This window comes from Erigeron canadensis, chromosome 6, assembly GCF_010389155.1.
Source record: "Erigeron canadensis isolate Cc75 chromosome 6, C_canadensis_v1, whole genome shotgun sequence".
NCBI lineage: Eukaryota > Viridiplantae > Streptophyta > Magnoliopsida > Asterales > Asteraceae > Erigeron > Erigeron canadensis.
Genome location: NC_057766.1, coordinates 29,368,632 through 29,383,030, shown reverse-complemented (window position 1 = coordinate 29,383,030; position 14,399 = coordinate 29,368,632). Strand labels below are relative to the sequence as shown.

The following is a 14,399-nucleotide window of genomic DNA, read 5'->3' as shown; positions in this document are numbered from 1 at the left end:
CTGTTATGTGTTTTTATGTGACTTGATTGTGTTTATGTTGCTAACTATGTGCTTTAGACGACTAGTTGATATAATTATGCGGTGATTGTGTGAATATTTGTGTGTAAATATTCATTGGCCAAATTCAGGGAGGACCTCAAAACCCTACATAACTGCCAAGAAACGCAAGCTTATGAACTTAATCAGTCTCACCCGTTGGATTATAACAACCATCTTTCCGATTCGCTACCAGACTATGGTTGACATATCGTGCAACGAAACTAAGTGGTATAAAATGGTCAAATTGGCGGTAGCTTTAAATTTTTGAATTTTTCATGTAACCATTTTGTTTTTTTTTTCTTTGTTTGTATACTAGTTTCTCACTAGCTTACTAGTAAGCAAGCTCCTACATGATTAAAAGACATAATATCCTGGACTATATTGCAAATTATGTACGGCATACATTATAATTTGTTCGCTGATACTAGGAAACGTGACCATCCTCACAATATCCTCCTAATTTCCTAAATGCTGGAGGTTGCCGCATTCAACTTGGGTCTCCATGAAACTCCAAGTTTTCACTCCCACCACTTTTATAATTAGATTTCATGAATCACCACATCCATGCGTTCTAACTCTGATAAAGCCACCAGATAAATGGCAACATGATTTCTACAATTTCGCATTATCATTTAGACCTAAGATTTCACCTTCTAAGATTTTTGGTAGAACGGTTCTTGTCTAGTAAGCACAAACTTTGTTTCTAGAACACCTAACTGCAATTTGCAAGTTCATGCGTCCTTATGATATTGAATGTTAAGCCAAAAAATAATATTTCCATTTTTTTCGATAGTAACATGTATGATCAATGGTGAATGGACACCTTATCCCAGATCAATGAGACGATTTAGAGTACAATTACGTATTTGTGCCAATTCCCAAGGTAGTAGGCATTGAATAATTCATACGAGTAAATCATAACAGGTTGACAAGCCCAGATTGGTAAATAAATTCACAAGTAAATCTCAAAGATGCATTCTTAATTTTCTAGGTAAAACAATACAACGTGTGGAATCACCAAACTCAAGTTACAACAGAGTTCATCATTGCTTGAAACCATAGAAACAGGTAAGTTTATGCTAGTCCTTACTGTAATATTTCATGGTTAACCAGTTCTCTTGATGATGTGAACTCCACTATCAGTATCCACGATGTCGCTTATCTCCCCCACTTTCAATGCATATGTCGCGTCTTCAAACGGCTTCTGCATCTGTTTCCTTCCAAATGGACCTGCATCACCAATATCTCAGCTATTACAATCACTTAATAACATCCTAAAAGAAACTATTTAAGCATCAATATATCAGAAAATAGAGAGGCAAAAAGACAGAACGAAATTTTGTGTTGGGTCATCTTTTTGTGAGAAATCCCACCATTCATGCATTTTACATAGACATCTATATGGCAAAAGTTTCACAATATAGTGAGCCAGTAACGAACACAAGAAACAACGCTTACACATAAACAAACATTCATTCTAATTAAAAATCAGAGTCATTTTCTGAGAAGATGCAAATAAAACAGAAGATATATACATCACTAAAATCAAACTGAGAAGGTGCAGGGTGGTACGCACTGCTCTCTTGCAACCTCTACTCTAATCCAAAGATTACAGGCCCCTATTGAAGATTCAAAGGGTCTTATCGAGATGAGACTTCTTTCGCTTAGTCCCCGAGTAGAAAAAGAAAAAGGGGCCTGTTGATTCGGAATCGTGGGAAGAGTAGATGTAACAAATGATGAGCACAGATGGGACCCAGAGTTAACGAGTAGCTTGGCTCAACCTTCACTATCCTTTGACAAGGCAGCTAAGGCTCCAGCTTCACTTACAGATAGACAAGCACTTATATATTATTAAAGCTTAAAGTAGAGTGATTAAAATAATGTCCATCCAAGTAAATTCTAGACTCAGCAATGGAACTTAATGACCTATTACCGAAGGCACAATCTAGAAGTATCAGCATAACATATAACCTGGGAACGTCAAATGAGATTGTGATTTGAACTTCTAAGCAACTAGTTGCAATAAGATTGGTCTAAAGACCCTACAATATTAACTGTTACTATAATACCATTCCTAGGCCAGCTTGTTGCAGTGTTGGACTCGAACGAGATCAAGGTGCATCAATTGCATTGGGCAAGGTACTTATAGACTTAGGCCTGAGAGCAGCAATAGGTTTTCATAAGCATAAAATGTTAAAAAGCTAGAAGATTAAACAGAAGATTACACTAATAACAAATTAACAAGTGGATCCTTGACTGTTTAGCGAAGAAACATGTCTTGGCCTACACGAACTGTAGCAACGGATCAACAAAGTTGTAGTTTGTGAGCCTGATTAAGTTCATATATTCAATCAAGCATCTTTTCACTGAAAAATAACTCGGGACGCACCTAACTGATGGGAAACTACTTTTCTTCTTTCTTTCCACAATGCTATGATAAATTATGTCTTATCAACCTTTCAATAAAATACCATTACCCTTTACTCAGTAAGACATCCCCAGCCTACCCATCGCACCATGTGACCCGTTAAAATTACTAATCTTTATCAAGTAACCAGTTTTACGTGGTGTACATGGTACTGCCAATATTTTCATCAATATTGCCAGGTATTAAGCAAATAATTAGACCCATCCATAAACCTTTGAAGAGTCTACATACCATCAGAACAATCAGACTAACAATACGCGGCACAACCTTTTGATCCTTTTTAGCCAAACTTAAAACTTTACCCGTTGGAGACAAAATATAATCCAATTGGACTAGTGAATAAGCACATATCGTAAAAAGTCACCGAATTTGGCAACCCATTCTCGAATTTCCCTTGTGACATAATCTAAGTGTGAAGTAGGCACATATTTCTTCAATAAAAGTCATAACTTCTGTATGATGAATAGACACGTTGGCTTTCGAAATAATGTTTAAAGCTAGACAAATGATTCTTAAAAGCTTGGCAAGGGTTCCTAATTTACACCATTCTGCATCGAATCCTTCGGTATTCATTCGAGTATAAAGCATATAATAAAACCTTAATATCTAAACATTAATTGGCCTTAAAATTAAACAAAACTAAATACTGAACAATATAAAATTATAAATAAATTTAAAAAAAAAAAACAAAAAAACAAAACCCTAGAATTATAGAAAGTGAGAACAAACCGAGATCGCCGCCACGTTTAGCTGAGCTACAATCAGAATAACGAGAAGCAACATCTTCAAATTTGGAATTTCCAGAAACGACGTCGTCTCGTAAAGCTTTGAGCTGAGAAACGGCAGCATCTCTGGTAGTATTAGTAATAACCCGACCTTCTGGATCCTTCCAGGAAGCCTTACGACGAGATCCTTGGTGTTTAATAAGTATATGTGAAGCCCTAACTTTATCAGATGATGATGATGACATTTTTGATTTTTTGTGTTTGGCAGCGGCGGCGGCGGTTCGATCTGCTGATGGATCCTTTCTTTTCCGATCGGAATCTATTGTTGCCGGTTGTTTTTTTGGGATTTCCGTTGTGGCGGTCATATATATAGATATTATGGCGAGTGCGGTTCACGCCGGGTTGGTTATTATTTTCTCTGTGGTGTGCTGCTGAGGCTTTGTTTCGTGGAGCCTTCAGATCAGGGGTAGGTGGTTCTGGTTCGGCTTAACAGGTTGTGTATTTGTTTTGTTTTATTACGAGTTAAATCCAGCATCCTTATTAAAAATAAGTCATACCCGCACAATGCGGCGACAATGATATTAGCGGCGCGGGGTAGTGACGGCGATGGATGGTGGGGCAACAATAGTGGTGAATGTAAAAGTAATTGATGTTAAAAGAGATACGTAGTTATTTTAAGAAATTAAGAGATTTATCATTTATGTTGTAAATCATTTCATTAAAGGTATTATAGGTATATTAGATAGAAGGATATTTTAGCCTTCTAGATAGTTCAATTCCTTATTTGATATTTTCGGCGGTGAGTTTCCTTTTTATAATAAGGAATTAGCCATGTGCTCGCGCGATGCGACCGTGTGGTGGTGGTGGCGGAGACGACAAGTGGTGACGGCAGTGAGTGGTGGTGGCGGTGTCAATAACGATGTGGCTATTGATGTAAAATAAGGTAGTGTAGTTATTTAAGGGTGAGAGATGTATATCTTAAATAATTGCATTAAGGGTATTATATATATATTTGGTGAAAATGTACAAATTAGTGATTAAAAATGATGAGTAATTTCGGTAGAACAAGTTTTTTTTTTTAACAATGAGAGGAGTCAAATGTTTTATAAATTATAAGGTAGTGAAGATTATTGATATTGATATTGATGAGATTAAAAATGATATATGTTATCGAGATGTTGTTCTAAAAAACAAATAGATTATGTTTAGGGAAAAGTGAAGGTAATGCTGTTATGCATCCAACTTGGGTGAAATCTCTCTCACAGGTTTAAAAACTAGCATGTGAGTGGGATTTCACCTAAGTTGAGTGCATAACAGCACCACCTTCACTTCCCCCTTATGTTTATTATCTTTCCTACCATGTAAATTTTATAACATCTATATATCTATTAAAAGAGTAAGAATCCTAGCCTTTTCAAGTCTTCTTTAAATCTAAAGTTATGCTAAAAAGTTGCCAACTAGGATTTATCCTATGTGTCATCTCCAAACTTTTTTATATATGTTTATTTAAATTTAGATAGATTTGAATTAATTAGGTAAACATTATATCAAATCAAACATTATAATTAATTATTTATTTGAGACATTAATTTCATCCGTTTTTTTTTAAAATTATATTCAATATATTTTTTTTAACAAATCTAAGTTTGATAAGATATTCAAGCATATTTAACATTAATATTATGCTAACTAAACCAAATTTTAATTATCAATATCATATTAAAACCTTTAATAATTCAATTAAATAACCGCAAACCTAGTATTTTATAAAACATTATATAGCAAGAACTAAGTTGGCATCGATCTCTTTAACGAATAATTAATTATGAATTAAAGATATTCACAACAAAATAACTTATACTATATTATAATTTATAATATAATAACAAAATTATTGAAAGATAACAAGTATGAAGGTAAAAAATTAATAATAAAAAAACAAAATAGTTATTTACTTTGAAAACTTCAATTGATTTTGATCTCTTTAATGGAAAAACTATTATAACTTATTTAAAATAATTTTTTTTCACGAGTAGTAGGCTTTTTGCCTTTTTTGCCATTTAAATTTAAATATATAATTTATTAAATAACAATCATAGGTGATGATTGGTAAGTTGGTAAAGTGGTTTTATATCTTTTTCTACATTTTACCCTTTTTTTCTTTTATAATTTTTAAAAATGCTATATATTTTGTTTTTTATCCTATTTCTTTTTTCACTTTTTCTTTTGTTATATTATATATTCGTTTTTATTTTTAAACATTTGGTTTCTATCTTTTTCTCACATGTAACATTGGTTTTTTTTTTAATATAATTTTTTATTTAGTATTCGTATTCTTTTTTTCTTTTTTTGTTCTCTTTTTTATTTTTTGGTTTTAGTATATTCCTTATGGATTTTTTTTCAAAAATTTGGTTATCCTCGATTAGGGATGACAAATAAACCCGTACCTGATGGGGGAAACCGAAACCCAATACTTTTGGGTCGGGTTCGGGGCCGAGTATGAGGGTCTAGGGCCGGGTATGGGGATGGTTTTGATTATTTTAGCCGGTTCAGGTCCGGGTACGATTTTAAATGAAAACCCGCGAACCTGACCCGTATACCCGACTCGTATGTACTACATAATATAATAAAAATATGTTTATATAATAACTAGTTTATATCGAAATGACATGCAACTAATTAATTCAATTAGCATTTTATTTTGTGCTTTATGATATTATGTCAAAATCTAGTAATGTGAAAGTGTTGGAACAAGAAATTAGTCAAAAGTAAACCTCATTTACTAAGAGCATCTACAATGAGGAAATTATCAAAAACTTATTTATAAAAAAAAAAGTCTATAAAAAGTCTTTCACCATTGAGTTAGATGACTTTTTTGGTAAATAGGTTGAAGAACCTCAACCTAATGAAGAATATTAACACTCTCTTTCATCAATATTAAATTGCAATTTAATGTTTTTTAAGGTTTTTAAAGAATTTTACCATTGGAGTTAAAGATTTTTTAAACTAAATGGTTAACCATTGGAGATGCCCTAATAAATGAACATCAATACTAATCAATAGTGTTCTCAATTTATTTAAGCTACAAATCAGCTCAATACTACAAATGTTATGACTAAAATTTCAAAAGATAATATTAATAACAGTTACCCGCGGGGAAACCCGTTACTGGGCGGTTAGTAAATAAACGGGGACCTGGCGGGTCCGGATCCGGGTATGGGACGGTGATTTTTAACTGGGTCCGAGATTACATAAACCCGGTCCATATTCGACCCGATGCCATATCTATACCCGGTCAACGACCGGGTATAACGCTAGTTATAAATTAAAGAAATTTCATAATATAATGATTTTATAACAAGTTGAAAAGTTATTTCTATTCTAAAAGATGGTAAAAATGAAAGTAGAAAAGTGAAAATACAAAAACAAAATTAATATTACAGACGTAATTAAAACAAAAATTCCCAGAATCATTAAATATAGAAAGTGAAACGTAAAATAATTCATAATAATAAAACATCACGAAATATCAACTAGAAATAATAAGAATTGCAAATTAATATTTCAGAGATGATCGGGATATCTCGGAAGCATATTATTGTCACTTATATATATTATGTAGTATTTGATGTAGAATAAGATGAACTTCTTAAAATGTAATAAATTTTAAACAAAATGATAAATATCGGATTAACATACATGAACGGTTAAACTAATAAGTCAGCTTTAGTTCTTTACACAAAAAAAAGGTAATGGAGGGAACTCTAGACCCGGTACTACAATTGGATACCCATCGACTCACCCCGTATGAGTCATATGATGTTGGTACAATACTTCCATCTTAATTCCCACATGATCTGGGCACCCAAAAAGATCGAACCCGAGTATTTAAACTTCACATGTGGGTTTAGGCTTCATTGGTAACGGGTACCTTAAAAGAAATATTTTTTGTGCCAAGCGGGATCGAATATGAGACATAAGTTCATCAAGTGATTGCCTTACCAGTAGTGCTTGTTGGTCTTTAGTTCTTTATAAAACATAATCGAAACCAATTAAAAGAACAGCTCGTCAGAGTAGGCCCAAACAAAAATGTTTATGACAGGCCCATAAATTAAGAGTATGAAATCAGGCGGCCCAATTCTGTCAACGGTATAAACGAATTCCACTAATATCTCAATTATCTTTATATAAAAAGTAGTGTTATACTCGGTTATTGGTTGGAGATAATAACCAGACATAGATTTGAACGCCGGTCATTAATTTTAACAAGTTAAACATTATCATCAAACAAAAAAAGAAACACACCGTTAAACATTACACCGTAAATCTTATAACACAAATTTTGGTGGTTAAATACAAAAATTGCGAACTTTTTTGAAAGATAAAAGTAGGAAGCCTAAAAATTTAATGGCAAAAATAAAAAAGACCAAAATTGTTGTACCATGAATGCTTAAACATAAAAGATTTAATGGTTAAAAGTGTGAAACAAACGTTACCAACCTAAATATAACAAAATAAATCAAATAATAGAAAGAAAAACCAAGATTTAAGTTGGTATCTACACACTAACTAAAAATCTAAATAGACAGGCTACTAAGCCAGTTGCCAATTAGCCTATTTTACTATTCACGTGAAATTACTTTATATAAGTTATAATTATAACTAGAGGGGTTGGGGCCTCACGCTATGGGGCTTTAATTGTTGTGTTGAGACGGTTTTGTTATGTTAGTATACTTTCATTTAACCTAGAGCAACCTAATTAAAAATCATTATGCCATGAACATTAGAAAACATATAACTATATAGGAGCAAATACAACAAACCCGTCATCAAAAAGATGATTAAAAGTTTTTCATATATTAGTTTTCAATATATCTCTAAATATATATAAAAGGAAAACTTTAATTATAAAATGGAGAAGTTTACACTTTTGGATAAAACTCAAATTTTAATTAAAACCATTAGATCAGAATGATGATGTCAGATACCTTTTGTTACTATTTACCCTATATACTAAAAACTAACTTGGTTTTTACAAGTCTTTATGCTCAATGTACAACTTACAATTCTTTATGCTGAATGTACAACTTCTAAGACTTTACAATTTCTTAAGCATAATAATATTAAGGATAAATACACACAAGATATACATATGGATAAACTATTAAATCCACAACCAGGCATCACCGCCGGTAACCACCGCTGTTCACCACCATCTTCAACAACCACCAACGATAACCACCACTTGGCAACACCGAAACACTGTCTATCTCACAGACACATATACATAACCGGCAAATCTTCAACAACCGCCTCCAGGAACATTCACAGTCGGTAACCACCGCCGGTAACAACCATTTTAAATCAGTAAATCACCATATTAAACTTCTCACCTACTTCAAAATCAACAAAAATTTATACATACATAACGTATAGCTATATATTTGTAAGACAAATTAAAGTGGTAGTGACATGAGACTATGTGTAGTGGGTATACCACCATTAACAATCTGTGAAAAAAGAAAAAAAACAAAATAAGTAAATAACAAAAAAGGGAGCGGTAGTTAACAAATAAATGCTAAAAAAGGGAGTTTCTTACGTTCTACCGTCATCTCCTTTTTTTTTTCCACCCATTATCGAAGAGAACAAATAAAGGGGATCTTAAAGTCTCTGCATGTTGACGATACACTTTGTGAAACAATGGTGACATTGCCAATTTGTCATCTTTAGTAAATAAATAGAATAGAATGTTTTCTGATATGATATAAAAACATCGTTGAATACATGTCTTCAAATATTCCTTACAAATTGTAGTACTACTGAAAGAAAGCAGCTGAGTATAGATATAGATACATGGAATATAAAAAGAAAACCATCTGTGAAAAAGTAGTAGAGAGAAAAAATAGATATAGATACATGGAATACAAAAAGAAAATTAATGAAAACTGTTTTGTGAAACGGTGGGAAGAAGCGATAGGTGATAAATACACGTGACAAGTCAAAAACCCACCTAAGTACCTACTGCTTTTAAAAACCATCTCAACAATAGGTTATACTCCATATATTCTAGATGTATATAAATTTTATTAAGCAAGCTCTCTGTTATTAACATAACATGTATTGAAAAGATACTTTGTTCTAATTCATAATTCGTTTATGATGGTTTATGGTTAAACTTTATAATCTATTTGCTACGAATAATTTATCGGTTTCGAAATTTACCCTATATACCTTTAATCTTTTACATTTATCTTTATGTTTTAACCCTTCAAGTTCCATATTAGGTTTTTATGTTTCTATCAAACAACCTCCATTTATACTTAGTCTGTGTTTGGTGTGACGTTTATTTTTCTTTAAACTGATCATTCTTTTTGCTTATATTGTTAGAGTGCCAAATTAATGGTTGTTAGTGACTTTATCAAAGAACATTGTCATCTAAAAAAACAATCTACTTGAGTCCCGTTGCACGGTGTGTGATATAATCTGCGACAACGTGTGTAATAAACAACTACATCTTAAACCCCCGCGGCAACGCGCGGGTGTTTATTTCTAGTATATACTAAAAGTAAAAGTACAAACTGCGTGTCTGAATATTTTATTATTCTAATTTATTTCGCAACATTAGTTTCTTTTGTTAAAACTCTCGCAATAATGGTCCTTGTCGTTAAAACATATTACAAAAGCTAAGAATCATTAACAGCCGTTAAGTTTTGTTTGGGTGTTTAACGAGAGTTGAAAAACTGTTGTACATCAGCAGGTCCTTTTCCTTAACGTAAAGTTACGTCCCTTTGTATAACGGCCATTAACAATCGTCAAATGTTATTTGAATGTCTAATGGGAGTTACAAAATCTTCGACAAATTATGTCCATTTCTCTTACGGGCGTAGGAGTATATAGTATTTGTTTCAACTTATTACTATCTAATGGCTGACTAATTTAATTGTTCAGGAATCGTATTTGGTTAAGAGGTTCGACCTACCTCAAGGAATACATGCTATTTATGAACAACATTATATGTTACAGACGTGAATGTAGGTTATTTTGAGAACAAATTGTAAATTTTACATGTAACATCTTCCGGGGCAACCTCTAGGTGACAAACCTCATTACTTAATAACATCAAAAAATTGAATGAAAATTTATAATATATTAATTAAAAAACTCAAAAAGGAAAAAAAAAAAGAGCAAAAAACTCATTTTAAAAAATCAAATTGAAATAATCTATATCTATATCTAAAACTCTTTATAAAACATATTGAATTCTCCTATTTTAGGAAATTCAACACTTTTTTATACCCAAAATACCCCTATTTTCTTAATCCTAATTCCCCTATACACCTAATCTATACTTTTATCTATACTACTATATAAAATTTATACCCCCATGTTAAAAAGTTAACATTTTTGGGACATGCGAAATTACTATGTTACCCTTAATGAATTAAATTATATAATCATTCCATTATTTAAAAAAAAAAATTTATTCACTTACTCTTTTAAATCAAATATCTTTATATCAAATACCTACCCCACTTAACGCAACTGTCGCCGCCGCGATCGATGCCACCACATCATTGTCACTGTAATCGCCGCCGTATTGCGCGAGTACCATGCTTACTATCTAATAAAAAAACAAATCTCTTTTAAAATGTTACATGGGAAAAATGATCTAAAATAACATTAATGGTTAAATTATTATAATTTTTATGTTTTAAAATATTTTCATTAACCTTTTAAATCAATTACATTTACATCAATAATCTATGCCACTTAACCCCTCATAACCAACGGTCGCTCCCTTAAAATAAAAATGGCGGCTTATTATTGTCCATTTCAGTAAATTGGGTTTAATCTTTACCCGGCTGTAAATCGACCCATTATTTTAAACACAATTCCAAAAACCCTCGTTACATTACAAGAAAAAGAAAAATGATTCGGAGTGATCAGAATGACAGTCATCTTCCCCTCCATACCGCAGAAAAAAAATCAGATTCGACCCCTCACCTCATCGACATCAAAATCGAACAACAAGAAGACACCACCCATATCGAGGTACTTGTGTTTTTTTTTCCAGCATTTTACTTTCACAATTCACAACTTCTTTTCACATCAACTTATTACTGTTTTATTTTTTATTTTTTGCTTAATTTAATATTCTAGTTTCTATTGACTTTTGAAATAATTAATAATAATACTCGTAATAATAGTAGCAATGAATTTAATAATTTGACATGTTAGGTCATATGTTTGAATATTTTGGGGGTGGACCTAATACTAATATTCTATTGACTGTTATATATAAATAGATATAAGCCTACTATTATATTGCATACTTCCATTGGAGTTTATTAATGTATTTTTTTTAGACTAAAATGTACTGTATAATTTGTCTTCCAAATATTATTAAAATTTCAGTTTTTATGTATCCCATCATGATGCTCAGAAAATGAAAAACTCTGCAAATTGAATATAAATGTTGTCCACAGACCACACTAATTTTTTTAACATCTATAAGTGGTAAAGACAGAGGTTATGGGTTCGATTCTCATTCCATGCAAAGGTTGGAGGGTCTTTTCTACCATTTAGGTAGAAAATGGAAGCAGACCTTGCCTCTGGAATACTTAGGTAGAGGCAAGGTCTGCCTACATCTTAACCTCCCCATACACTATCGAGGTCAAAATCCGCAGAAGGCGGCATTGAGCAGTTTCTTTCTTTCTTTCTTTTATTTAGTGGGTTGTAAAAGCAAGGAAAAGTTAGATGAGACTTACAAAATGTAGGATAGATTATGAGTGAAAATGATGTATGTTGGTGGGCTCAATAAGAAAAACATGAGGCTTTGAATTGTAGCTGACTAAGCTATAATATAGGTTTGTAGCTTTTGTCGTTATGTTCGCTAATCTAATTTTATCCGGGGTCCATGATATAGTTATCGAAACTCTACGATGGTAAATTGTGTAAGGGGTGACTTTTTTTTGGCTTCCGTAGTATGTTAAATTGTACAAGGTTTGGCCGGGTTACATAACTTATTACTAGAAGTTGACATATCATGTTTGTTATTTTGGCATATGGTGTTTAAATTTGTTATTTCATGTAATGGAGTATAATATCATTGCATAAATCTTTGATCGAAAAAGTGGCAATCCACTTTAATATCTATCTCAAGCATGTGTCATTTGAATTTAAATTTAAAAAAAGGTTGAATTTTTTTAAATGGAATATATGATTATGAGATTAACCTTTTGTAATCATATCTGCAAGTAACCAATAAATAATCTTTACTTGTGATGCATATGAATAAATTCGCTCAAGGTTGTCTGATGCGTTGCCTTTTCGTTTTCATAGAACCTGACCAAGAAGACTAAGGATCTTGAACTCTGTGTCCCCATTGCCTATGGGACTATCTCATTTTGGCTTGGAAAAAAGGCCACTGAGTAAGTGGCATCTGATTTTGATGCATACCTTTCTTCTTTTCAAGTTCTTTTCAAGATTTGAAGTGTACATTTGAATTAAATGGTTAAATATTTTCCCAACGTTTACTAGAACTCAATCGCATGTGTGGATGGTTTACGTGCGTGGGGCAACAAATGAAGACTTGGGTGTGGTCATCAAGAAGGTTGTATTTCAATTGCATCCAAGTTTCAATAACGCAAGGCGAGTGGTGGAGTCACCTCCTTTCGAGTTGACAGAACGTGGATGGGGTGAATTTGAAATTGCAATCTCAATATTCTTTCATGATGATGTCTGTGATAAACAATTAGACTTGTGAGTTGTTCAGTTAACCTTGTTTCACAACTTTCGTCTCTTCATCATCGGTAATGTCTCTAATAACTTTATAACACTTTATATTAATCTGCAGGTTTCATCATCTGAAGCTATACTCTGAAGTGGAGCATGGTCCTTTGACGACTAAGAAACCTGTGATTGTTGAATCTTATGATGAGATTGTTTTTCCAGACCCTTCAGAGAAGCTTCTTGCTCGTGTGTGTAATCACCCATCTGTAATTGTGCCAAGGCTTCCAGTGACAATGAACTTGCCTCATGGTAATGTTTGTTATAAAGGTGACAAAGTGGACGGGTCAGGTTGGATGGGACACTGGGTAACTAGTCAAATGAGCCGGATTAGTTTTCTATTTATTCGTATGCAATTGTTATGGTGTTATATGTGGTCATGCAAACTATGTTATTATAGATGTAACCAGCTTTTGAATAAAAAAGAAATTAGAAGGCTATATGCATAAGAGATACACGTTGGATGCCTTTCAACTTGTTCAGCTTATCTGACCCATTTCATTTTTGCTTGTTATTATTATTATTTTATTTGACCTATCTGATCCGTATTGGATAAACTGGAAATCAAGCAGACGCTTTCATAAGTGATCAGTTGAAATTCTCTTTCGCTAGTTTTTTTTTTGTGTGTATCTAGTATTGGTGTAATTTGATACTATGGTTTTCTGTTTATTATCTCATAGCACCAATAGAAGACGCACATGAGAAAAAGAGAGGTGACACCAAAGAGCATCCACTTGGTCAATGGTTCACAAAATTTTCTGAGGCAGATGAGCTATTAAAACTGGCAGAGGCCCGTCACCAGGTCCATCTTATCTTGCCTTTGTACTTTTCAGTTATCATGTATTTGTGTGGTCATTTTCTATCAGCAAACTTGATAATTTCTAAATCTTTGGAACTTCTCGGCTGATATCGATATGTTTCCTTTGCATCAGGTGCAAACTCATATTGCGAATTTAAAAAGGCGGCTGAGTATGCTAGATGGCCCCTCAACACAAAAGCCAACCCCAGTTAGCACACCTTATGCTTAAAGCCTTAAAGTAGTGTTTTCTTTTGCTTTTAGCTTAATTATTAGCTACAATTAGGTAAACCATCATCTACTCCTACATTGTCATGCACATCAACTGGTTTATGCATGCCCTTCTTGTACATGTTGCTCATTGTTAAAAGGTGTAGGTTTGATTCGTACTTTTAAGTCCTTCGGCTATTAAAGATCGTTTTCAAAAAAATTTGTCCTTGAATGTCCTTTGTGACACAGGCATGTGAAAGTAGCTGAAAGCCATGTTACTCTTGCTTTATATCAGTTTCAATAGGAGATAGACTTCATTATGTGACATCTATGAATATTTAAGTAGTCATTATTTAGTCATTATATGACATATGATGGTTTATCGACAATTAGCTGTATTGATGTGGCCATT

At 32.8% G+C, this 14,399-nt stretch overlaps 2 protein-coding genes across 2 annotated transcripts; one reads left to right on the top strand and one right to left on the bottom strand.

The window, feature by feature from the left end:
• Positions 1–998: 998 nt before the first annotated feature.
• LOC122603583 (peptidyl-prolyl cis-trans isomerase Pin1-like) lies at positions 999–3,689 on the bottom strand. Its single transcript, XM_043776322.1, has 2 exons — positions 3,197–3,689; positions 999–1,269 (listed from the first exon to the last, which is right to left on the bottom strand). The coding sequence occupies exons 1-2, from the start codon at positions 3,555–3,557 to the stop codon at positions 1,145–1,147; spliced, it is 486 nt and encodes a 161-aa protein (XP_043632257.1). The 5' UTR covers positions 3,558–3,689; the 3' UTR covers positions 999–1,144.
• Positions 3,690–11,064: 7,375 nt separating this feature from the next.
• On the top strand, positions 11,065–14,307 carry LOC122605658 (transcription initiation factor TFIID subunit 14b-like). The gene is made up of 6 exons (XM_043778613.1): positions 11,065–11,244; positions 12,535–12,623; positions 12,733–12,954; positions 13,049–13,233; positions 13,662–13,783; positions 13,914–14,307. Exons 1-6 carry the CDS (start codon positions 11,122–11,124, stop codon positions 14,007–14,009), a joined length of 837 nt encoding a protein of 278 aa, XP_043634548.1. The 5' UTR covers positions 11,065–11,121; the 3' UTR covers positions 14,010–14,307.
• The last annotated feature ends 92 nt before the right edge of the window (positions 14,308–14,399 follow it).